The sequence below is a fragment of the Erinaceus europaeus genome, chromosome 3 (assembly GCF_950295315.1).
Source record: "Erinaceus europaeus chromosome 3, mEriEur2.1, whole genome shotgun sequence".
Taxonomy (NCBI): domain Eukaryota; kingdom Metazoa; phylum Chordata; class Mammalia; order Eulipotyphla; family Erinaceidae; genus Erinaceus; species Erinaceus europaeus.
The window spans coordinates 67,075,238-67,101,704 of NC_080164.1; the positions used below are offsets into that span (position 1 = coordinate 67,075,238).

Below are 26,467 nucleotides of genomic sequence, written 5' to 3' on the forward strand. Positions count from 1 at the left end.
TATTGTTTCTATTTCTCAAAGGAAGTGGAGACTGGAGTTTCCAGTCTCACCACCAGTCATTGAGTCACTGTCATCTTCCTGGAAAAGTCCCAGACTAAGCAGGGACTGCTTGTTTTCTGGCTCACTTCTGAAGACATTGTTTCTATAATTTGATTTGCAAAGTACACACAGTGCTTAAGGAGCCACCTATCTGCGGATTCTGTCCCTGTATATACAGCGTAACTGCCACTAGGTGGCGCATTCCCACGTTTCCTGAAAGGAGGAGGTAGTTGAGGGCAGAGAAACCAAAGTTCCTATTTACAATACCCAGAGTGGAAGCAACCTAAACGCACATCAACAGATGATTAAGTTAAAGAAGTTATGGATAGATATTCAATGGAATACTATTCTGCAATCAACAAAGATGTTATTGTGTCCTTCTGGACAAAATGGATGGAACTGGAGAGATGAAAGGTGAGATGGTTTAGCTCATACGTGAATTTTATAGTTATGATTCACATGAATTTGCCAAAAACAAACAAAGAAATTCAAATCAAATAGAAACAATCAAACTGTTAAGACTTGTGCGAACTATGGTGGCACTGAGCAGCTCTGAATTCTGGTGGTGCGAGTGATTGAACCTGGGACTTTAGAGCTTGAGGCATGAAAGTCTCTTAGCATCACCATTCTTTTATTTATTTATATATTTATTTATTTATTTTTCCCTTTTGTTGCCCTTGTTTAACGTTGTTATAGTTATTATTGTTGTTGATGTCGTCGTTGTTGGATAGGACAGAGAGAAATGAAGAAAGGAAGGGAACACAGAGAGGGGGAGAGAAAGACACCTGCAGACCTGCTTCACCGCTTGTGAAGCGACTCCCCTGCAGGTGGGGAGGCGCGGGGGGGGGGGTGGCTAGAACCGGGATCCTTACATGGGTCCTTGAGCTTCGGGCCAAGTGCGCTTAACAGGCTACGCCACCGCCGGACTCCCAAGTATCACCATTATGCTGTCTCCCCTGCCCAATATTTACTTATTAGTGAGAGAGATAACCAGAGCACTACTCTGGCAAATGCAATACCAGGTATCAAACGCAGGACCTCATGATTGAGAAAGAAACACTTTAAACACTGTACCACCTCCTAAGCCACAACATTTGTACTATTTTAATCTTTTCTTTGAATCCTGAATCCTACTTTATAAGCTAGAAGAGTTTAACATTATCTCATTTAATTCTCCTAATAATATTTAAGTCTTCTTATACCCCTACAACTCAGATAGTTCATTGTTGTTTTACACAGGAGATGCCAGAACAACTATGAACATAGCTACAGTTACCTAATGGGGAGCTTGTAAACAACTGACTTGTCATCCTTTCTAGGAAGAGAATTCCCACTGACCAAATCTGATCAAGATCAATTTAGAATGCATTTTAGAGGGTGACAGGTGACAGATCTACCCTGGGCTTTGTAATCACAGCCTGATGCAGTCCTGTTTACTTGTTTACAATTTTCTTAGAGTTCTCTAATTGTTTCAATTGCAAATAACAGGCTGTGCAGACTAAGTTATAATATGTAATGTTTAGTACACAGTCTGTTAAGTAGTAGGTACTCTATAAACTGAAGCTTAAAATGAAATCATGACATCAACTGGGGTTTCCTTGACTTAAAAATGGGCACACTTGGTCAAGAGTTTTACACAAACATGGTTATATGAACAGAATCAAAAGCTAAGGTATTAAAAGAACCTCTGGTCGATACTGTTAGGAACTCAAGAAAGGAAACTGGAGGAAAGAAAATTTCATAGTTAAGATAAGTAGCATATAAAAGGCTATACCGTTTTTGGAAAAAAAATGTGGACGTTGGCTATGTAAATGATAAGGCTATACTGTTTATTTCTGAAAAAATGTGGACGTTGAATATGTAAATGATAAGGCTTAGCAGCTGGAATTTGATTATGGGAGGATAACGTGCTATGCAAATATGAAGCTCTGGTTATTATCAAAGCAATTGTGATAGGTCCTTTGTTATTCTGAAGCGCCAAAGACAGTCTCTTGGGGCAGAGCTAGGAAGGGTTGGGGGAGCGGTGGGAATTCTTTTCTTCCAAGATTTTGACCCTCAGCTACCGGTCAACAGAGTAGCCTTCGAGTCTCCCCAGTAAGACTCCTCCGCAGGGAGCCAGGGCACCGAGTGGCCAGAGGGTTTGGAGATCAAAGATCGGTGGATGCGATAAAGAGTCTCTGAACTGGGGGGTGGAAATGTGGTAGGGGCGCAGTTGGGAGCGGCGCCAGGAAGTGTCAGAGCAAGGACTCGGATCAGAGTGGAAGAACTCAAACTGCCACGAGAGGGCGACAAGACACCGAGGAATGACGGGTCCCACAGACCCGCGGAGGCTGGGGCCATTCCCCAGCCAGGCCCGGGGTTGGGGTGGACTGTGTCTCGCCCAGCCAGTGCAGCGCCCAGTCCTCGAAAGGGGCAGCGGGAGAGCTGGGCAGCGGATGCCGTGGACTCTGCGGCAGAGATGCTGCCAGAAGGAGGAGAAGTAGGGGCGGGGAGAGCAGGTCATTTGCCCTTAAGCCCTTAATAATTGCTCCACACCCCGCCCCCTCGGCTCGACTTCAGCGGCTCAGCCTGGGGCGCAGGCTGTGCGGCTGGGGGCGGGGGGGTAAGGGGCGGGCTCTTTGGTGGGTTTCAAAAGCAAAGGTCTTTCGAGCATCTACTATACACAGCAAATTCTATCCTGGGTGTTACATGTTTGTGAAGTCTCTTATAAACCCCACAACCACCTCGGGAGTTACGAGCACACCGTTTTACAGAGGAGGAAGCTGAGAGATATTACTGATAAATATAAGGATTTACACACACACATACACACACACGGCATGATCACAGGCGAACTGTAGATATTTTGAAAATCAATGAAAAGAACTCACTTCAACATTCATTAAGGCCATGCAAATGCAAGCTGCAATGGGATACTTCCCCCCTTCCCCTCCCCTCTCTGGGGAATAAGATTCTAAAAGATTCACCTTGATTGAGCAAACCTGAGGTGAAATGAACTCTCTCATAGAGGAATGCGACTTGGGGTGCGTCTCAATAAACAGTGCGTTTCTAAATGTGAACGGGAGTTCCTTTTAAGGCAGCAGAATTCCACTTTTTACACAGGTGTATAATCTTAGGGGAAGATAGGGCTGTTTCTTTAAATGTGATTTGCCTGTTTACCCTCTCTGGGGGGCAGTGCTGCTCTGGCTGACTCCAAAGTCTCTGTAAGGGAAAGATTCCTAGTGTGAATCTGAGTCACCAGAGCGCTATCTCCAGGGTGCCTGCTTGCTAAAATGCACATACCCTTTACGACCTTTCCCAAGAGTTAAAAGAATCTAAAGCGATAGAAGGCCCTAGAACCTATATTTTATTTTACTAAGATTTTACTTATTAGCGAGAACTATAGGAGGAAAGACATCACTCTGATACATGTGCTCCTGGGGACTGGCCTAAGAACCTCCTTCTCGAGAGTCCAATGCTTTATCCACTGTGCCACTTCCCAGACCATGAACCCAGATTTTAGAAAAAGCTCAGTAGGGGGTGGGGGTAGATAGCATATTGGTTATGCAAAGAGACTCTCATGCCTGACGCTCCAGTGTCCCAGGTTCAATATCCTGTACCACCATAAGCCAGAGATGAACAGTGCTCTGATAAAATAAATAAATAAATAAATAAATAAATGAAAAGGCTCAGTAGGTGGTTTTATTTTATTGTTTTTAAAAATATACTTTATTGCAGTGCACCAAAGTAAAAGACTCTGGGGTAGGGGGAAGGGTTCAGGTCCTGGAACATGATGGCAGAGGAGAACCTAGTGGGGGGTTGCATTGTTATGTGGGAAATGTTATACATGTACAAACTATTGTATTTAACTGTCAATTGTAAACCATTAATCCTCCAATAAAGAAAATATATACATATACTTTATTTTGGATAGAGGCAGAGAGAAGTTGAGAAGGTGAAAATAAAAAAGGAGATTGAATCTAGGACTTTGGGGGCTGGGTGGTGGCTCAGCTTGTTGAGTGAACATGTTACAATGTGCAAGGACTCAGGTTTGAGGCCCTGGTCCCCACCTGCAGGGGGGAAGCTTCACAAGTGGTGAAGCAAGCTGCAAGTATCTCTCTGTCTCCCTGTCACCCCTCTTCCTTTTCAATTTCTTGCCGTCTCTATCCAATAAAAAAATAAAGATATTAAAAAAATAGGGGGAAAGAACCCTGGGACTTTGAAGTTTCAGGTCTGAAAGTCTTTTTTCTTTTTAAAAGATTTTATCTGCTTATTAATGAGAAAGATAGGAGGAGAGAGAAAGAACCAGCCATCACTCTGGTACATGTGCTGCCAGGGATTGAACTCAGGACCTCACGCTTGAGAGTCTAAGGCTTTATCCACTGTGCCACCTCCCAGACCACCTGAAAGTCTTTTTTCATGACCTTTCTCTATCCCACCTTAGATCACCCCTTTAAAACATACCAACATCTCAGTCACACTGCAAACTTTTCTTGTGGTTTCCTGAAGTCACAACCTCTCATGGTTTCCTGAGCAACACAGTGTCCAGATTTTCCTCCTTCCTTGAAGCTCTTCCACGTCTCATTGACTTCTCAACTGTGATCTGCCCTTGACCTCAGCTCTAAGCTCCCTCTCATGCCTTGACAATTCTCCAGTATAACTTCAACTCTGCACTTGGATGCCCTGAAATTGTTTCAAACTTTACATCTGCAAAACCAAACCTTTCATTCCCCGCCCCCTCAAAAGCCCATTCCCATCACTATCCTCTCCCCCTCAGGAAAAGTTCTTCTCATTCTCTCCCCTGTCCCCCAGCCAACCTGCAGAAAGTCCAACCACCTGCCACCATTTCCACCTCACTCCGGTACAATTGCTGGCTCTCACACTGATACCATCGTCACACACCTCTCTGCTACTGCCTTTGACCCTCAGTCTTTTCATAGCCCAGTGACCAAAGCCACTCTTCAAAGTAGTTATCAGGCTATATTCTCCATTTGTTCAATACTTTCCAGGGCCTCCCAACTCATCTAAAATAAGGTGCAGAGCTTCCACAGTGGTTCACTGGGCCTACATAATCCCTGGGGACTCCTATTACTCTTCTGACCTTATTCTGCTGCCCTGAGCAGCCTCCCACAACCTGTACCCTCCAACACACCCCCCTCAGGATCCCTGCTTGGTCATTCCTCCTATCATGCGTGAGAAGGTCTTTTTCCCCTTCCAGACTTTCAAAAAAAGGAAAAAAAGACTTTCAAATGTCACCTTCTCAGGGAGACTTACTCTGATGAACCTCTAACCTGTGCCTGCCACAGCTCTCACCCTTCCTGTGTGCTTTGTTTTTCTCCATATCACTATCACTACCCTCCATGGTGCACACTTTGATCATTTAGTTTTTTATTGTTTTTTCCCAACTGGCAAAGACTCTCCTTGTGTTATTCCTATCATTGTTATTATTTTGCTATATTCTCAGCACTGAGAATTGTGCCTAATTCATAAATCTGTGATAAATATTCACTGAGTGACTGAATTAATCCCCCCCCCACTGTTGGTTTCTTTCTTCTTGGTGTATAAGGGGCTTAGTTGTTTTTGTCATCTATGTTGCAAATGTTTTCCCAGCTTATATTTATATTATTTTTTCTGTGCAGAAGTTTTGATTATATAGACAACAAATTTTTCTTTCATTTTTAGTTTCCAGCTTTACATCAGATCAGAGGTCACACACTCATCAAATGTACACGGAGCATCATTTTTTTTCTTACTCTTCAACTTGTACTTCTGTGATTCCACCACTCCCAGCAGATTCCTTTTCTATTCTCAGAAAGGAGTGTGGGCAGAGAAAGAAAGGGAAAGAGAGATCATAGCACTGTTCTGCTATTTATGGAACTTTCTCTGGTGCTATGCATGGCACGCCATGTTGTCCTGTGGTGTTGGGGCTCAGGTGCAGGTCCCCATGCCTCGTAAAGTATGTGCATAGTTCAGAGGCATTCACAGCTATGCAGCCATCACTAAAACCCATCTCTTGAACTTTTTTTCATCTCAAACCGAAATTACACTTTTTTTTTATTAATTTTTTTAAATTTTTTATTAATGCTTTATTTTAATGGGAGAGTGAGAGAGAAAGGGAGAGAGAGGAAAGAAAGAAAGGATATCTAGAGCACTACTTAGCTCTGGCTTATAGTGGTGTTGGAGATAGAACCTGGGACCACAGAGCCTCAGGCATGAGTCTTTTGCACAACTATTATGTTATCTCCCCAGATTAAAACGATACCCATTAAACACTCCCCATTTCCCCCTCCTGTCTCTAAGCAACTATCTTCTACTTTCTGTCTCCGTTAGATTACTCTACATAGCCCATGTTCATGGTATATATATATTTTTAAATTAATGTTTTTTTTTCCCTATTTATTTAATATTTGTTATTTATTTACTTTTGCCACCAGGGTTAATGTTGGCACTTAGTGCACTGGTTATATTTTTATATATTTTATTAGAGACAAAACAGATGAAAAGGAGAGCTAGAGAGGGGGAAAGAGACATCTGCAGCACTACTTCACCACTTGTGAGGCTTCCTCCCTTCAGGTAGGGGCTGGGGTTTGAACCCAGGTCCTTGTGCATGGCAACAATGTGCTCAACTGGGTGTGCCACCAGCCAGCCTCCAGTGGTTGCAGTCTGACATATAGCTCAGTTAGTCCACCTTGCAGTCTCTCCACCTGTGCATAGTCTAATCTAGCCCCACACCTCTATCCAGCAGAGAAGCAGTGCTGTCTGTCCGGGACCTTAAGAAATGCAGCTTGGAATGTACCTACTCATGACCACAGAATGTACCTACTCATGACCATAGAGATGCACAGGTCACGACACAGGCTCCTTAGCTAATTATAGGCCCAGGTTAGATCAAATCGATGGGGTTCACAGTCAACAATATTTATACACTATTTCCATATTGGAGAGCTACTCTCTTCCCTGATCCAGCTTTCTGGTCCTTTTTGCCGCCATGACATCATCTCCCCAGACAATAACTTGGATCCACCTGCACATCAGATGTCAGGCTCAGAAGAAAAAAATATTAATATTGTCATGGGCCCTTTGAATAGAACTAAAATAGGCCTACTGGGAGTTGGGCTGTAGCACAGTGGGTTAAGCGCAGGTGACGCAAAGTGCAAGGACCTGCGTAAGGATCCAACTTTGAGCCCCTGGCTCCCCACCTGCAGGGGAGTTGCTTCACAGGCGGTGAAGGTCTGCAGGTGTCTGTCTTTCTCTCCCCCTCTCTGTCTTCCCCTCCTCTTTCCATTTCTCTCTGTCCTATCCAACAATGATGACATCAATAACAATAACAGTAATAACTACAACAATAAAAAACAACAAGGGCAAGAAAAGGGAATAAATAAATAAATATATATATATATATATTTTTTTTTTTAAATAGGCCTACTATCTACAAAATGGAGACTCCCAACTCTTCATCTGAACTATTCCAGCCTGTAGATTCAGGATTAGTCAACAATTTGTTTGACTTTATATGCCACTAGGTTCCAGATGCTAACATGATGCCAACCGGACTTCCCTGGATACACAACCCCACCAATGTGTCCTGGAGCCCCACTTCCCCAGAGCCCTGCCCCACTAGGGAAAGAGAAAGACAGGCTGGGAGTATGGCTTGACCTGTCAACACCCATGTTCAGCGGGGATGTGGTTACAGAAGCCAGACCTACCACCTTCTGCACCCCATAATGGCCCTGGGTCCATACTCCCAGAGGGTTAAAGAATAGGAAAGCTATCAGGGGAGGGGATGGGATATGAAATTCTGGTGGTGGGAATTGTGTGGAGTTGTGCCCCTCTTAACCTATGGTTTTTGTCAGAGTTTCCTTTTAATAAATAAAAATTTTAAAAAGGGGGGGTCAGGCAGTAGCACAGTGGGTTAAGCACACATGGTGTAAAGTGCAAGGACCAGTGAAAGGATCTGGGTTTGAGCCTCTGGCGACCCACCTACAGGGGGTCACTTCACAAGCAGTGAAGCAGGTCTGCAGGTTTCTTACTTTCTCTCCCCCTCTCTGTCTTTCCTTCCTCTCTCCATTTCTCTCTATCCTATCCAACAACAACATCAGTAACAACAATAAAAATAATCACAACAACTATTTAAAAAAAAAAGGCAACAAAAAGGAAAAAGTTTAAAAAGTGGAAAAAAAATTTTAAAAGAGGAATAAATAAATAAATAAATATTGCCTCCTCTGCTGTGAACCACAGAACACAATGACTCTGTGTCCAGGTGAAGTGCATGGAAATGCAGGCTTGGCAACTTCCATCCAGTCTGCGTGGAGCTGAGGCATCAGCACTTACCACTTTCTTTATCTGCTCTGTGAAATGGGACTAAGAATTCCTAAGAGATGAACTGAAACTTAAGGGAGGGTAATACCATCTGTGACTATTTTGTGAACTGTGAAGAATATACATATGTAAAGGTGGTTCCTTAGGCTTATTTCAGAGCTGCCCGGCCTGGTTTCTGCAGTCTCTTCTCGAGGCCCCACTCAGACCCAGGAATTACAGAAGTCTCCCTTCAGGTTATCATGAGAGTGGGGGCGGGGAAACAGCACATCACTGAACATGTAAAGCAAACAGGTGTCAGGACACTCCTTATATTAAAAAACGTGAGACATAGTTTTAAAAGCTTAAAGTGCAGGGGCCGGGTGGTGGCACACCTGGTTGAGTGCATATGTTACAATGCACAAGGACCTAGTGTTGTATGCTTTACATTGGGTAGTTCTCCCCCGCCAAGAGAATTAGATCAGTCCAGTTAGTTTCACGGGCCTGCTTGGGCCCGCCCAGAAGGAACCCCGCCAGAGTTCGAGAGTTGGAGAGTTCCACAGTTGGAGAGTTGAAGAGTTAGAGGGTTCCTGAGTTCCAGAGTTCAGGAGAGTGCATGCGCCGCAGCAAAGAGACAGCAGAGTTCTGTTTGGTGATTAGTTTGGTTTAGTTTATGAATTGTTGTTCCTGAATAAAGAAATACAGCTTCCCTGCCCAGCCGTTGTCTCCGCGTCTCTGTTACCCGCCCGTGAAGCTAGCCCGGCTGGCTAGAGCCCAATGAAATTTTAACAACAACCTAGGTTCAAGTCCCCAGTCCCTACTTGCAGGGGGAAAGCTTCACAAGTGGTGAGGTAGGGCTGTGGGTGTCTCCCTGTCTCTCTCCGTCTCTATCTCTCCCTCCCTCTCAATTTCTGGCTGTCTCTATCAAATAAAAAAGACAATAGAAAATTAAAATAAAGTTTAAAGTGCACACATATACACTATATTGTGTACCTTGTTAGTGTAATCATCCTCATTTAAAATTTTTAAAAAATTTTTATTAATTTTTTGTGTGATTGCTTTGGCAAAAATAAAATAAGGAAAAGGAGGAGGGACTGAGGGAGAGAAGATAGAGGGGGAGGAGAAAGGGAGAGGGGAGAAGGAAAAGGAAGAAGAAGTGGAGGAGGAAGGCTGGGGAGACAGCATAATGGACATGCAAAAGACTTTCATGCCAGAGGCTCTGAGGTCTCAAGTTCTAGCCCCAGCACCAACATAAACCAGAGGCAAGCAGGTCTTTCTCTCTGTATCTCTTTTATTAATAAATAGGAAAATTATTCAAGGGAACTGAATCTGGGACCTGGGAGCATCAGGCAAGAGAGTCTGTTTGCTTAACCATTACCCCTAAGATTACCCTTCTCTGTTCCAGTCTCTTGGAAACAGAGTTGGCAGTCAGCTGAGGTAAAGAACAAACACCTCATCACAGACCCCTGCAAGCGTCAACCCGGCTTTGACCTAGCACGTTATGATTGGGCCCTCCTCAATCGCTACCGAACAGGCCATGGCCGGTGCGCCGCTAGAGACGACCCGAACTGCCCCTGCGGCTACAGACAGACTATGACCCACATAGTCAACGACTGCCACCTCTCCAGATTCAAAGGAGGTCTTGAAACTTTACATCAGGCTCAACCTGACGCTGTTGCCTGGCTACGGAAGAAGGGCAAATGGTAGAAGAAGAAGAACCATTACCCCTCTCTCTTTCCTTAATTTGTGAAAAATTAAAAATTCAGTCCCTCCACAACACCGGCTTGTAGTGGTGGTGGTGGTACATGTTGGGAGGGAGTTGAGGGGAGAGAATGGGTTTGCTGTGCCTTCAGGGTAGTTCATGGAGTAGGGAGAACAAGTACTACAGTTCCTGGTGCTGGTGGAACATCTCTCAAGGTTTTATTTTCAACTGTCCTCTCTGTCCTCTACTTCTTATGAGCTGGAAGGACCCCCATAGAGCCTTTGGATGGCACTCTTCACCCACCTACTGGTAAAACGGCATCAGAGGGCCCCACCGATACAGGACTGGGAACTTGTCCTTGTGGCGGTGAGGACAGAAGCAGCCAGGCAGCAGCAGGTAGCCTTTGCCCTCCTCTGGAGCAGGCTGGCGTGAGGGCTCCAGGAGGCATGGGAAGTCGGCGACTTGGTGGACCGGGTTCTGGTTCCTGTGTGCCAGGTGCAAAGCTAGGGAGACCGGGTGTATGGAAGGACAGGTGCTGGTGAAGCTTCTGCCCTTGGCCTCTGTTGCAGGGGTGCGGGCCTGAGATGGGAAGAAGCCGGGCAAGCCCAGGTCCTTGGCAGTCATGTGGACCCTTTTGAAGGCAGAGTAGCCGTCCCCTAGCTTGGGGTAGGGGCTGGGGCTGGGCCGCTGAAATTCCTTGTTACGAAGTTGGGCCTCCAGTTTCTTTTGCTGTGGAAACAAGTCACACAGGATTAGAAAGTTGTGAGAGGTAAAGACAGCATAGCTTCCCAGGAGGAGATAGCTGAGTGCCATCACATGCAACAAAACATAAAAGTCACAGCACAGGGTAAAGAATATGATTTAGTATGTGATAAGGCTGGGAAGATAGCGTAACAGTTATGTAGAGAGGCTTTCAATCTTGAAGCGCAAAATGTCACAGGTTCAATCCTCACTACCAAGGTAAAAAAAAAAAAAAAAAAAGGCAAATCTAGACTATTTGACTGAGTCCGGCAGTAGCACAGCAGGTTAAGCGCAAAGACCAGCATAAGAATCCCAGTTCGAGCCCCCGGCTCCCCACCTGCAGGGGTGTCACTTCACAGGTGGTGAAGCAGGTCTGCAGGTGTCTGTCTTTCTCTCCCCCCTCTGTCTTCCCCTCCTCTCTCCATTTCTCTCTGTCCTAACAACAACGACATCAATAACAACAACAGTAGTAACTACAACAAGAATAAAAAACAAGGGCAACAACAGGGAAAATAAATATTTAAAAAATGATGTGATTAGAGGTACATAAACTACTGGGTAAAATCTACTGAGTGAGCTATCTCACAGGACACGGATAAAATTATTATTATATTTTTAAAAATTATTTCTTTACTGGGGGATTAATGTTTTACAGTCAGCAGTAAATACAATAGTTTGTACATGCATAACATTTTCCAGTTGTCCACATAACAATTCAATCCCCACAAGGTCCTCTGTCATCCTATTCCAGGACCTGAACTCTCCCTCTCACCCACTCCAAAGTCTTATACTTTGGTGCAACACACCAACTCCAGTTCAGGTTCTGCTTAGTGTTTTCTCTTCTGATCTTGTTTTTCAGCTTCTGCCTGAGAGTGAGATCATCCCATACTCATCCTTCTGTTTCTGACTTATTTCACTTAACATGATTTCTTTAAGCTCCATCCAAGATGGGCTGAAACTGGTGAAGTCACCATTTTTAACAGCTGAGTAGTATTCCATTTTGTATATAGACCACAATTTGCTCAGCCACTCATCTGTTGTTGGACACCCAAGAAGCAGTGGTTGCTTCTTGGTTTTGGCTATAACAAATTGTGTTGCTAAAATTATTATTATCTAAAAAATTAAGAATTTAGAAAAGGCACCTCCTAAAGATGGAGCACCAGTTTGATCTTAGGAAATAAGAAAAAGTCGAGTTCTAAGACGGGTAAAGGAAAGGAAAAAGATAAAAGAATGAAGACTTAGGAAGAAAGCTTAAAAATGATGGTATATCTGGAGTAGTGCACCAAAGTAAAAACCCTGGGATGAGGTTAGAGGGTGGATGATCGGCTTCACAGGGAGGGGGGAGAGGGGGTCAGAGGAGTGGAGGATGGGATGGGACACAGTCTTTTGGTGGTGGGAATGGTGTTTATGTACACTCCTATTAATTTATAGGCATATAAATCACTAATTAATATGGGAGGGGAAAATTGAATGTCTCAAATTTTTAATGCACAGACCATAGGCTGAGTCTTTGATATGTTGACTCTCTTAAAAGCTTAGACCAGGGGAGTCGGGCTGTAGCGCAGCGGGTTAAGCGCAGGTGGCGCAAAGCACAAGGACCAGCATAAGGATCCCGGTTCGAACCCCGGCTCCCCACCTGCAGGGGAGTCGCTTCACAGGCGGTGAAGCAGGTCTGCAGGTGTCTATCTTTCTCTCCTCCTCTATGTCTTCCCCTCCTCTCTTCATTTCTCTCTGTCCTATCCAACAACGACAACAACAATAATAACTACAACAATAAAACAACAAGGGCAACAAAAGGGAATAAATAAATAAAATAAATATTAAAAAAAAAAAAAGCTTAGACCAGGGATACAGGGCTACGGAGGCAGGGCTACAGAGAAGCAGCAGCTGCGTTTCTCTCCTCTCCTCTTCCAGGTCAATTAGGAACCAAAGGAGATCATCTGGGACCACAACAAGGCAGGACTTGAATGACTTGAGGAACCCACCAAATTACCTGAGTGAGGGATTAAGCTAAAAAGCCTACTTTTAGATTAAAAGCCCTCAGGCTCCTATAGCCTACAGGGAAAAAAAAAAAGGCTTTTAAACCATTGTGCTCCAACTCAGGGATTAAAATAATATTGAAACAAATGTCAATTTCCACAACTGTGAACCCTTTAAGTGCCTTACTTAGACACAAGTCAATCCAGGCAAAAGTCATCAGTAATTTGAAAAGTAGTAAGAGAGGGACCTCATAGCATACTATATAGAACAGTTAAACCAACAAGAAGAAATATTGGAGTAATGAACCAGGACAAGAGTCCAGCTAAAATCCCCCCAAAGCTTGAAACACAAAATAATGAGGTCAACATCCAAACACTAGTTAAGGAAGTAATCACAGGAGTGAGTAAAGAGTTTGAAAGAATTGTCATCAGCAATGCAGAAACAACAAATGAGACCCTGGAAGTAAATACTAATTATCTCAAGGTTATTAGAGAGCTGAAAGCTGAAATAGCTGAGCTAAGAACACAACTAGCTGACAAGCTAAAACATTATCAGAACAGGGTAACAAAATAGATGAACCCCAGAAAACAGTAGAGGGGGAGAGAGAGAATAGAATAAATGAGGCTGGTAGTCCAGGAGGTGGATCAGTGGATAAAGCATCAGACTCTCAAGCATGAGGCCCTGGCAGCACATGTACCAGAGTGATGTCTGGCTCTTTCTCTTTTTCTCTCCTCCTATGTTTCTCATTAATAAATAAATAAAATGTTTAAAAAAGATAAATGATGCTGAAGAAAGAATTAGCAATATCGAGGACAAATTAGAGACAACTAAAAAAGAAGTAGAGATCTCAAAGAGATTAAGAGATACTGAAAACAACAACAGAGACAAATGGGATGACTTCAAAATAAATAATATATGCATCATTGGCTGACCAGAGGAAGAGAGGATAGGGGAAGAAAGCATTTGTTGGTACACTTTTAAAAACCCCTTCTGTTTCATTTGGTTTAAATTCCCCCTGCTTAACACTATTCTATTTACATAAACACTTCATTCTATTTACATAACCGCTGTTAACAAGCACCACCCTCCCTCCAGGGCATTGGTTCAATCCCCACTGGTTCATGATATGTTTTTGTTCTGCCCCCTCTCCTTGTCACACTCTGATTTTCACCAGTCACTTTTCTCTCCACCCTCTCTATGTCACATCCTGTTCACACCCTACTTGGGAAGTATATATAAAGACAACATTGTTCGTTTTAGTTTAGTTTTAGCTTAGCTCGGCTTAGATTGTGCTGTGTCCTGCATGAATAAAGAGATACTGCATACAACCCAGCCATGAATCCTGGGTCGTCTGTCTCCCATCAATGAAGCTCAGCCTGACAAGCATTCTTCAGGACATAATAGCTGAGAACTTCTCTAGTCTAGACAACATCAAAGACATAAAGGTTCAAGAAGCCCAGAGGGTCCCAAACAGAATTAACCCAGACTTAAAGGCACCAAGACACATCCTATTTAGAATGGAAAGGAATAAGGATAAAGAAAGGATCCTGAAGGCTGCAAGAGAAAAACAAAGAGTCACCTACAGAGGAAAATCCATAAGATTGGCAGCAGACTTCTCCACACAAACACTACAGGCCAGAAGAGAACAGCAAGATATCTATTGAATGCTCAATGAGAAAGGCTTTCAATCAAGACTACTGTATCCTGCTAGACTATCATTCAGACTACATGGAGGCATCAAAAGCTTCTCAGACAAGCAAAAGCTGAAAGAATCAACTATCACCAGACCTGCCCTTAAAGAAGTTCTGAAAGATCTCCTATAAACAGTCAGACCACCATAAATATGCCATGTACCAGAACACTCTAAAACTCTACAAGAATGGAGTTAAAATATCTTCAATCTTTGATATCAATACATGTCAATGGCCTGAATTCACCTATTAAAAGGCACAGAGTAGGAAGATGTATCAGAAAACACAACCCAACAATATGCTGTGTACAGGAAATCCACCTAACTCAACAAGACAAACACAGACTCAAAGTGAAAGCATGGAAAACTATCATACAAGCCAGTGGCCCACAAAAAAGAGCAGGAACAGCTATTCGCATATCTGACAAGATAGACTTTAAAATAAATAAAATTAAAAAACATAGGATTGGGCACTACTTAGTGCTCAGAGGATCAGTTAGTCAACAGAACTTAACAATTATCAACATCTATGCACTCAATGAGAAGCCATCTAAATGCATCAAACATCTACTGAAAGAGCTACAGCAATATATTAATAGCAACACAGTCATAGTAGGGGACTTCAAAACCCTACTCTCTCACTTGACAGATCATCCAGGCAGAAAATCAATAAAGACATGAGGGAGCTAAATGAAGAGATAGATAAACTAGAACTATTGGACATTTTCAGAGTCATTCACTCCAAGAAACTGGAATACATATTCTACTCAAGTCCACATGGGTCATTCTCAAGGATAGACCATATGTTAGGTCACAAAGATAGCATCAGAAAATTCAAGAGCGTTGAAATCATCCCAAGCATCTTCTCATACCACAGTGGAATTAAACTAACACTTAACAACCAACAAAAGATTAGTAATAGTCCCAAAATGTAAAGCTCAACAGTACACTACTTAACAACTACTGGGTCAAAGAGGAAATCAAGGAAGAAATAAAAATGTTTTGAGAGTTCAATGAAAATGAAGACACAAGCCATCAAAATATTTGGGACACAGGTAAGGCAGTACTGAGAGGGAAATTCACAGTCGTCCAAGCACATACTAGGAAACAAGAAAAAGCACAAATAAACAACATGATAGGACATCTTAAAGACCCAGAAGAAGAACAAAGGAACTCTAAATCAACCATAAGGAGAGAAATAACTAAAGTTAGGGCAGAAATCAATAACATTGAAAATAAGAAAACCATGCAAAAGATCAACAAAAGTAAATGTTGGTTCTTCAAAAGAGTCGACAAAATCAACAAACCTTTAGCCAGACTCACAAAAAAGAAAAGGGAAAAAGACCCAAATAAATCAGATCATGAATGAGAGAGGAGATATTACAACATAGTACAGAAATTCAACATATCATGCAAAGCTCCTATGAATGACTGTATGCCACCAAGCTAGAGAATCTGGAAGAAATGGATGATTTCCTAGATACCTACGAACTTCCAAAATTAAATAAAGAGGAACTAGATAATATGAACAGGCCCATCACAGCCAACAAAATTCAAACAGTTATCAGAAACCTTTCCAAGAAACTGGGAAATGTTATGCATGTACAAATTATTGTATTTACTGTCGAATGTAAAACATTAATACCGAAATAAAGAAATTAAAAAAAAAAAACATTCCCAAGAATAAAAGTCCTGGACCAGATGGTTTTACAAATGAATTGTACAAAACCTTTAAGGAAGAGTTAATACCTGTGGTCCAGGAGGTGGCACAGTGGCTAAGGCACTAGAATGTCAAGCATGAGGTCCTGAGTTTGATCCCTGGCAGGACATGTACCAGAGTGATGGCTGGTTCTCTCTCTCCTCTTATCTTTCTCATGAATAAATAAATAAATTCTTAAAAAGAAAAAAAGAGTTAATACCTCTACTTTTAAAAGTCTTCCAGAAGATTGAAGACACTGGAATACTCCCTTCCAGCTTCTATGAAGCCACATCACTCTGATACCAAAAGCAGACAGGGACACAACCAAAAAAGAAAACTACAGACCAATATCTCTGATGAACATAGATGCTAAAATATTGAACAAATTTCGAGTCAACCGCATACAGCAGTATATTAAAAAGATTGTTCATCATGACCAAGTGGGGTTTATCCCAGGCATGCAAGGTTGGTTTAATATACATAAATCAATCAACGTGATCCACCACATCAACAAAAGCAAGACCAAAAACCACATGGTCATATCAATTAGAAGTAGAGAAAGCTTTGACATAATACAACATCCCTTTATGTTCAAAACACTACAAAAAATGGGAATAGGTGGAAATTTCCTGGATATAGTGGAGTCTATATATAGCAAACCTACAGCCAACATCATACTCAGTGGTGAAAAACTGGAAGCATTTCCACTCAGATCAGGTACTAGACAGGGATGCCCACTCTCACCATTACTATTCAACATAGTGTTAGAAGTTCTTGCCATAGCAATCAGGCAGGAGCAAGGAATTAAAGGCATACAGATTGGAAGAGAAGTCAAACTCTCCCTATTTTCAGATGACATGATAGTATACATAGAAAAACCTAAGGAATCCAGCAAGAAGCTTTAAGAAAGTATCAGGCAAGACAGTAATGTGTCAGGCTACAAAATTAACATTCAAAAGTCAGTGGCATTCCTCTATGCAAACACTAAGTTAGAAGGAGATGAAATCCAGAAATCAATTCCTTTTACTATAGCAACAAAAACAATAAAATATTTATGAATAACCATAACCAAAGAAGTGAAGGACTTGTATATTGAAAATTATGAGTCACTGCTCAAGGAAATTGAAAAAGACACAAAGAAGTGTAAAGATAGTCCATGTTCATGGGTTGGAAGAATTAACAACATCAAAATGAATATACCACCCAGAGCTATATACAAATTTAATTATATCCCCATCAAGATCCCAATCACATTTTTAGGAGAATAGAACAAATGCTACAAATGTTTATCTGGAACCAGAAAAGACCTAGAATTGCCAAAACAATCTTGAGAAGAAAGAAGAGAACTGGAGACATCACACTCTCAGATCTCAAATTGTATTATAGGGCCATTGTCATCAAAACTGCTTGGTACTGGAACATGAATAGACACACTGACAAGTGAAATAGGATTGAGAGCCCAGAAGTAAGCCCCCACACCTATGCACCTTTAATCTTTGACAAAGGTGCCCAGACTACTAAATGGGGAAAGCAGAGTCTCTTCAACAAATGGTGTTGGAAAAAATGGGTTTAATCATGCAGAAGAATGAAAGTGAACCACTATATTTCTCTCTCTCTTTTTTATAAAGATTTTATTTATTTATGAGAAAGACAAAAAGAGAGAGAGAGGGAGAGAGAGAGAGAGAGAAAGAGAGAGAGAGACAGAGAGAACCAGACATCACTCTGGCACATGTGCCGCTAGGGATAGAACTCAGGACCTCATGCTTGAGAGTCTAATGCTCCACCCACTGTGCCACTTCCCAGACCACTGAACCACTATATTTCACCAAATACAAAAGTAAATTCCAAGTGGATCAAGGACTTGGATGTTAGACCAGAAACTATCAGATACTTAGAGGAAAATATTGGCAGAACTCTTATCCACATAAATTTTAAAGACATCTTCAATGAAACAAATCCAATTACAAAGAAGACTAAAGCAAGTATAAACCTATGGGACTATATCAAATTAAAAAGCACAGCAAAAGAAACCACTACCCAAACCAAGAGACCCCCTCATAGAATGGGAGAAGATCTTTACATGCCATACATCAGACAAGAGGCTAATAAGCAAAATATATAAAGAGCTTGCCAAACTCAACAAGAAGACAAATGACCCCATCCAAAACTGGGACGAGGACATGGATAGAATATCCACCACAGAAGAAATCCCAAAGGCCGAGAAACACATGAAAAAATGCTCCAAGTCTTTAGTTGTCAGAGAAATGCAAATAAAGACAACAGTGAGATACCACTTCATTCCTGTGGAGTGAGAATGTCATACATCAGAAAAAGTAGCAGCAACAAATGCTGGAGAGGTTGTAGTATCAAAGGAACCCTCCTTCACTGCTGTTGGGAATGTAAATTGGTCCAGCCTCTGTGGAAAACAGTCTGGAGAATTCTCAGAAGGCTAGACATGGACCTACCCTATGATCCTGTCATTCCTCTCCTAGGGATATATCCTAAGGAACCCAACACACCCATCCAAAAAGATCTGTGTATACCTATGATCTTAGTAGCACAATCTGTAACAGCCAAAACCTGGAAGCAACCCAGGTGTCCAACAACAGATGAGTGGCTGAGCAAGTTGTGGTATATATACACAATAGAATACTACTCAGCTATTAAAAATGGTGACTTTAGTGTTTTCAGGCCATCTTGGATGGACCTTGAAAAAAATCATATTAAATGAAACAAGTCAGAAACAGAAGGATGAGTATGGGATGATCTCATTCTCAGGCAGAAGCTGAAAAACAAGATCAGAAGAGAAAGCACAAATCGAACCTGAAATGGAATTGGAGTATTACACCAAAGTAAAAGACTCTGGGGTGGGTGGGTGGCTGGGGAGAATACAGGTCCATAAAAAATGATGAATGAAATAGTGGGGGTTGTATTGCTAAATGGGAATCTGGGGAATGTTATGCATGTAAAAAAAAAAAAAGAAGTAGAAACGCAAAGCAGAAATTGACTGAGTTTGGAGTATGGCACCAAAGTAAGAAAGCAGAAGTATACTAGAGTTTGCAGTGAGTACCTCCCTAATACTACCTCTCCACTTTTCCAAGCTTTGGGTCCATGATTGCTCAACAATTTGTTTGGCTTTGTATGTTAACTCTCTTTTCAGTCACCAGGTTCCAGGTGTCATCAGGATGCCGGCCAGACTTCCCTGGATTGAAGACACCACCAATGTGTCCTGGAGCTCAGCTTCCCCAGAGACCCATCCTACTAGGGAAAGAGAGAGGCAGACTGGGAGTATGGACCGACCAGTCAACGCCCATGTTCAGCGAGGAAGCAATTACAGAAGCCAGACCTTCTACCTTCTGCAACCCTCAATGACCCTGGGTCCATGCTCCCAGAGGGATAGAGAATGGGAAAGCTATCGGGGGAGGGGGTGGGATATGGAGATTGGGCGGTGGGAATTGTGTGGAGTTGTACCCCTCCTACCCTATGGTTTTGTTAATTAATCCTTTCTTAAATAAAAAAAAAAAAAAAAAAAAAAAGAGAAAGCACAAGTAGAACCTGAACGGGAATTGGGGTACTGCACCAAAGTAAAAGACTCTGGGAGTAGGTGGAGAGAAGAATACAGGTCCAAAAGGGATGACAGAGGACATATTGGGGTTGTACTGTTATATGGAAAACTTGAAAATGTTATGCACGTACAAACTATTGTATTTACTGTAGAATGTAAAACATTAACTCCCCAATAAAGAAATTTAAAATAAAAAAATTAAAAAAAAAAAAAAAGCTTAGACCAGGGAGAACAAAAGCAATTGTGGCACAGCTATATACAAATAATGTCAAAGGACATAAATTATGGTGGTGTTGTGTATGATATAGCAAATCCTAACAAAGGGATATTTCAAAGTTAACCCAATTGCCAAATAATGCGCTTATAGCAATAACTATCTACTGCCTTCTTAAACCCTAAGACAGCAGGGTCCTGCTTCCTCTATAGAGCCTATATTTCTCTCAGTCCTTGAACCTCTAGGGTGGGGTTCACTTTCCTGCATGTTTCTCTCAATTCATACCAAATGATATTGCATCTGCTGATCCCAACCTAATCAACACAATGAGTCCCACCTCAGTATGCTTCACTTCAGACTGTGTCCAGAGACCTCAGGCATGAAATGTCAACCCTTCACCCTTATTACTCGGGTGAGACCTTTCCTTTCATAGGATTCTCTAATTCCATTTCAGGTGATTCACTTCCTAACAAAGTTCAAAACATAGAAATAGACCAGGTCCCATGAGATAGGGCATATGTTCACATGTATCAATAAATTAGGGCAAAATATGTACCTGAAAACAAAAGTACACAATAGTGTGCACCGAGACAATATAAAGTTCATAATGAAATAGTGTCTACTTAGACTTAGATACCCTCCTCACCTACTTCCTATTACACTTCCCTCAGTCACTCCAAAGCTAACCTTATATCAAAGCAAGGACTGCAAAAGCTGAATAAAGGCAAGAGACTGGCATACTTTAATGATAACTCTTTAGTCACTATCAGGCCACCCCATCAGCTGGGGACCTATTCGGGGAATTCTGAGATTCGCAAACAGACATGATGGGCCTAGACCTCAAATAAATCCCTCTCTCCATTGTTACTGGTCATCTCTATCAGGAACAACGAAACAGACCTCTCTGTGGGCCCCCGTAGGACCTAACCCTCAACTTGGATCAACAATGTAAAGAATGTACCATCTTCCAAAGGGAGGCTGGACAACATACTCTATGTTCCACCTTAGGAAGATGGGTCCTGAAATTGGGGCAGCTTGAAACGTTCCTACTCATGACCACAGAATGTGAGCTCAGATCTACAGGGATACAGAGGTCACATAGGCTCCTAAACTGAATATGGGCCCCAGATCACATTAAACTGATGGGATTCAAAGTCAACAATATTTATTCACCTTTATCATATTTGGGAGCTACTCTTTTCCCTGATCCAGCTTTCTGGTCCTTTTTCCAGCCATGACATCATCTTCCCAAATGATGTCTTTGATCCACCTGCATATCAGATTTCAGGCTCAGGGAAAACAAACAAACAAAACAAAAAACAACTAGTATAACCACAGGCCCTTTGGAATACAACTAAAATATGCCTACTAGCTATCTACAAAATGGAGGACCCCTGCCCCCAACTCTTCATATGTACTCTTCCAGCCTTTGGGTTCATGATTAGTCAACAATTTGTTTGGCTTTATGTGTTAACTCTCTCTCTTCAGCCACAAGCTTCCAGATGCTAACATGATGCCAAACAGACTTCCCTGGACACACAACCCCACCAATGTGTCCTGGAGCTCTGATGCCCCAGAACCCTGCCCCACTAGGGAAAGAGAGAGGCAGGCTGGGAGTATGAATCAACCTGTAAACACCCATGTTCAGTGGGGCAGCAATTACAGAAGCCAGACCTTCCACCTTCTGCATCCTATAATGACCTTGTGTTCATAATCCCATAGGGTTAAACAATAGGAAAGCTATCAAGAGAGGGTATGGGATACAGAGTTCTAGTGGTGGGAATTGTATGAAGTTGTACTCCTCTCATCCTATGGTTTTGTTAGTTTCCTTTTTATGTTGGGCAGTATGCCAGCTTCCCCCTGCTTAACTCTGCGGTCTATTTACATAACCAGTTACCTAAGAACCACCCTGCCTGTAGGGCATTGGTTTAATCCCCACTGGTTCATACTCTCTTTTTGCTCTGCCCCCTCTCCTAGTCACACCCTGATTTCCACCACTTTCTTTTTGCTCCACCCTCTCTACATCACATCCTGTTTCCACCCTACTTGGCGAGTATAAAAACAGCTGCTCTTCTGATTAAACACACTTGGAATTGCCTTTTGGCTCTGAGAGTCCCAGAGTCTCTCTCCTGTGACACTAGCCTGGCAGGAGTTCCTCATCCCTCTTCCACGCAGCAGCTTAGGTTGTCTCCAGTCGAGTTCACTCCAACCCAGAGAGCACTTGCTCAGGAAGAAGCACCCTCAGGCTATCCCGGCGTTTTTATAAATAAAATAAAATAAAAGTGGTATGCCTTTGAGAGAGAAAGGCAGGCAGGAAGTCTACCTACACACACACACTCCAAGGATCAACTCCTAATTCACAACAGTCATATATTTGGAGATAGGAAGAAGGACACATGAGGGTTTAAAGTACTATTATGATTGTTGTTTTTACAAGAGCATTGCTCAGCTATGGTTTATGGTGATGCTGGGGATTAAACCTGGTACCTTTGGTTTCTCAGGAATGAGATTCCGTTGCACAACAGATGGCGTTATCTCCCCAGTCTAATGTGCTAAGTTTTTTGCTGATTTGTAATGATGGGCACATTGCTGCTTGTCTTAGCAACATTGCTTAAACCTTAAATGTATATAATTTACATACTTTTGTATGCATGATTTAGATTTCTTCAGTGACTAGGGAAGTGACACAGTGGATAAGGTCTTGGGCCCCCAAGCACGAGATCCCAAATTTGATCTCCATCATCATATATGCCAGATTAATACTCTAGCTTTCTCTTTTCTTCTCTCTCTTTTTAATCAATAAATACTGAAATAAATCTCTTCAATTGCCTACCACTGTGTATTGTTCTAAATAAGTGCCCAGAATACCTCACCTCACAATACAAATGAAACAAGGATGATTTCAGTGAGCAAATGAACAGAAGACTAAGTGAAAGACTTCTCACCTCTTCTGGTGTCACCTTGGAGTATTTGTGCTTTCTGTAGGGCTTGTAGTCAACCATGTAGGAGCTCTGATAAATATCTAAGTCCACAGGGGCCTATAGTAAAGGGACAAAGCAAAAGAAGAAAGCCTATTTTGTCAGTTTTTGCATGTACAAGCATCCAATATTTTCTCATTGCCTAGAGGAGAAGGCCCACTTGACTTGACATTCAGAGTTTTTGGTGACCTGACCTCAGCTTACTTCTTCCCCCACCATTCTGCCCCCCTCCATGCTTTCAGTACTGCAACTTCACTTCTTTTCACTCTTTACACATGCCTGACCCGTGATCTTATCTTGTGCCGGAAACACTAATTGCCTTCCTATCAAATGGAATACTCCTAGGTATCCTCCAAAACTCAGTGTCATTTAAAAAACAAACAAACAAACAAACAACTCTTGCTTCCTTTCATCCTCCACATCCCCCAAACTAAACTCTTTCTGCTCTGCTTTCACAATACTTTTTACATCTTTTGTTACAGTGCTAACCATGGTGTGTTATAGTTGAATTGAGGAAACACTGTTGATGGATCAGGACCTAACCTTGGAAATCTTTGCAGCCTCAAAGCCTAGCACAGTGTGTTTGCCTAATAAGCACATGTTGAGTAAATCTAGGCACACCTCCTCCACGCCCCATGCCTCACTCCTGCCCTGCTTCCTCCAGAAATCAGCAAATCCTAGCTCTCTTCTGCCTCCTTAAACAAACAGGGACTGGGTGGTGGTGTACCTGGTTGAGTGCACTTGTTACAACATGCAAGGACCCCGGGTTCAAGCCTCTGGTCCCCACCTGCAGGGGGAAAGCTTCACAAGTGGTGAAGCAGGTCTGCAGGTGTCTCTCTGTCTCTCCCTCTCTATCTCCCTCTTCCTCTCAATTTCTGGCTGACTCTAACCAATAAATAAATAAAGATTAAACAAACAAACAAACAAACCAGAAATCAGGTGGTGGGTGGGGCACCAGGTTAAGTGCACAATGTACAAGGACCTGGTTTTAAGCCCCTGGTCTCCACCTGTAGGGAAAAGCTTCATGAGTGATGAAGCAGGGCTACAGGTGTGTCTCTGTCTCTTTTCCTAGCTCTGTCCCTCTCCCCTCTCAATATCTCTGTCTCTGTCCAATAATAAATGAGTAAATATTTAAAAATAAATAAAAATACTAGCAAACAAACAAAAAAACCATCAATTCAGAATGACAACCAGCGTTTCAGAGTCCACCTTTCCTTACTGGGCTGCTTGCTAAAACTACCCAACTCTGAGGTGGTCACAAGGGACAGAAAGTCACAGCACTTACCTGACTGGGGTACACAATTCTTGCCATGGCTGAACACCTAGACACAGACAAGTTGGTTAGCTCTGCTTCTGTCATAGGAAGGAGAACTGCCCAGTGTCCATCAAGTATGATGGCTCCCAGTCTTTGCCTCATTCTACATACTAATTCAGCCATCCAGGTATTGGTGGAGGAATAGGGGACCTGTGGTTTGGTGAACAGGGGCACTGGGACTAAAGTACTGGAGCAGGACTCAGAAGGAGTCAGGACTCTTGAGAATATCAGACTTCTGATATTCTGAGTGTGACAGTAAGCAAGTACTTATTCATCATTTTTGAGGGCCAAATAAGCTCCGGTTTCTGCATTTGCCAATCTCTGTGTTAGAAATGACCTATTTGGAGCCATTGATATGATGTCACTAACACCAAATTGTGTCAACATGCTCAGATGAACACTTTGAAGGGTCAAACTGCTGAACTGCTTAAAGAAAACAAGGTCCAAACCTCAGATTTGGAGACTATACAAAAGCACAGACTAGGGTATTTAGAAGAATTAGGAGGAGATAGGTTCTGCGTTCCTCCTGATTGAACAACCTCTCTCTAGCTCAAACCTTTCCCTCAACCCTTTGGCCCTGAAATTGTAAGAGGGATCCTTACTGCCCAACACTAAACCCTCCCTGTCTCCAGTATGTGATTTCAGTTGGCTCTGGTTCCTTCCAGAGAGCTCTGTCCTGAGTCCCACTCCACTCAAAAGGCTATGGGCCAGCAACTTCAGTGCAAATAGCACCTACCTCTTCTTCTGACAAGGGACAATGCTATTCTTGGTCTTCCAACTCCAAGTGCCTCTGATTCATGGGGAGCCCTTCTGTGTGTACCCTTGCCCCACCTGTCTTTGAAATGACCCTGATCTACATGATGGAGACTGGTTTGACCAGACTCATTGTGACTGGGTCATTGTGACTTGCATCCCTGTCTCTGACTCACTGTCTCTCACAATAAGCCACTGGTGTCCCAGGATATCTGAATCAATCGGAGCCCTGGTAGCTTTAGAAGTTACCCTGTAGAAAGGGGCTTTCCAATACTTAAAAGCATTGGTCTGTTTCCAAGAGAGGACAATACAAAGAATCCCATGTGGACTATGACATCAGAATGTGTGTAACCAGACCTACTTCACACCATCATCTTTCCAGTTCTCTGTTGCCTGGCAGGCTGTTGTGTCCCTCCTCCAGCTGTCAAAATCCTACCCTTTCCCACACATAAGCATGGCTAGAATCCCAAGGAGAACCCAGTGCAGACGAGGATGTAGAAAAATGAGAAAACTTGCACATCATTGGTGGGAAAATAAAGTGGCAGAGCCACTGGGGAAAATAGTTTGGTCTTCTTTAGAAAGTTAAATACAGGGTGGGGGTAGATAGCATAATGGTTATGCAGAGACTTGAGGCCCCAAAGTCCCAGGTTCAATCCCCAACACACCATAGGCCAGATCTAAGCAGTGCTCTGGTAATATATATACATTTTTAAAAGTTAAATATAGTGGTCCAGGAGATGGTGTAGTGGCTAAAGCTTTAGACTCTCAAGCAGGAGGTCCAGAGTTCAATCCCTGGCAGCACATGTACCAGAGTGATGTCTGGTTCTTTCCCTTTCTCCTATCTTTCTCATTAATGAATAAATAAAAATATTTTTTTTAAAAAGTTAAATATACTTGAGGAAATGTGGAAATGTACCCTTGTGACAATAATCTCATAGATCAGTATTCCTTCAATAAAGTGATATTGAAGTTAGAAAAAGATATTCTCAGACTTTATATAGTCTCATCTTTGCATCATTGACTCCATATGTTAGCCATTTCATATCTTAATACTGGTTCTGGGGATAGTACCTGGGACTTTAGAGCCTTAGACATGAAAGTCTTTTGCATAACCATTATGAATCTCCCCAGCCCTGCATCTGATTTTAGAAGTGTGGTAATGGTGAGGATGTTATTTAAAAATGCCTAGAGGGCTCACACCGGGTATTGGTGCACTCAGCTAAGTGCACATATTATCATGGCAAGGGCCTCAGTTTAAGCCCCTGGTCTGGAACTGCAGGGGGAAAGCTTCATAACAAATGAAGCAGTGCTGCAGGTGTCTCTCTCTCTCACCCTCTCAGTCTCCCCTTCTCAATTTCTCTCTGTCCTATCAAACAAACATTGAAAAGAAGAAGAAAAAAAATCCACAAAGCCAGCAAAATAGCTTACCTAAATAGTGCATCTGCCTTGCCATGTATTTTTTTTTTTTTTTGTCTCCAGGATTATCGCTGGCACTTGGTACCTGCACTACGAATCCA

At 42.4% G+C, this 26,467-nt stretch overlaps 1 protein-coding gene across 1 annotated transcript; it reads right to left on the reverse strand.

Moving 5' to 3' along the window:
- Positions 1-10,208: 10,208 nt before the first annotated feature.
- SPMIP9 (sperm microtubule inner protein 9) lies at positions 10,209-25,207 on the reverse strand. The gene is made up of 4 exons (XM_007533893.2): positions 24,934-25,207; positions 24,168-24,204; positions 22,850-22,942; positions 10,209-10,744 (listed from the first exon to the last, which is right to left on the reverse strand). The coding sequence occupies exons 2-4, from the start codon at positions 24,192-24,194 to the stop codon at positions 10,319-10,321; spliced, it is 546 nt and encodes a 181-aa protein (XP_007533955.1). The 5' UTR covers positions 24,195-24,204; positions 24,934-25,207; the 3' UTR covers positions 10,209-10,318.
- Positions 25,208-26,467: the final 1,260 nt, after the last annotated feature.

What these genes read in the sequence shown, in the direction of transcription:
- SPMIP9 (XM_007533893.2), bottom strand. Translation starts at nt 24,194, where the DNA reads ATGGCAAGAATTGTGTACCCCAGTCAG. An exon ending in GAATTGTGTACCCCAGTCAG is followed by an intron (nt 22,943 to 24,167) that starts GTAAGTGCTGTG and finishes CCTTTACTATAG; the next exon opens with GCCCCTGTGGACTTAGATAT. An exon ending in CCAAGGTGACACCAGAAGAG is followed by an intron (nt 10,745 to 22,849) that starts GTGAGAAGTCTT and finishes TTGTTTCCACAG; the next exon opens with CAAAAGAAACTGGAGGCCCA.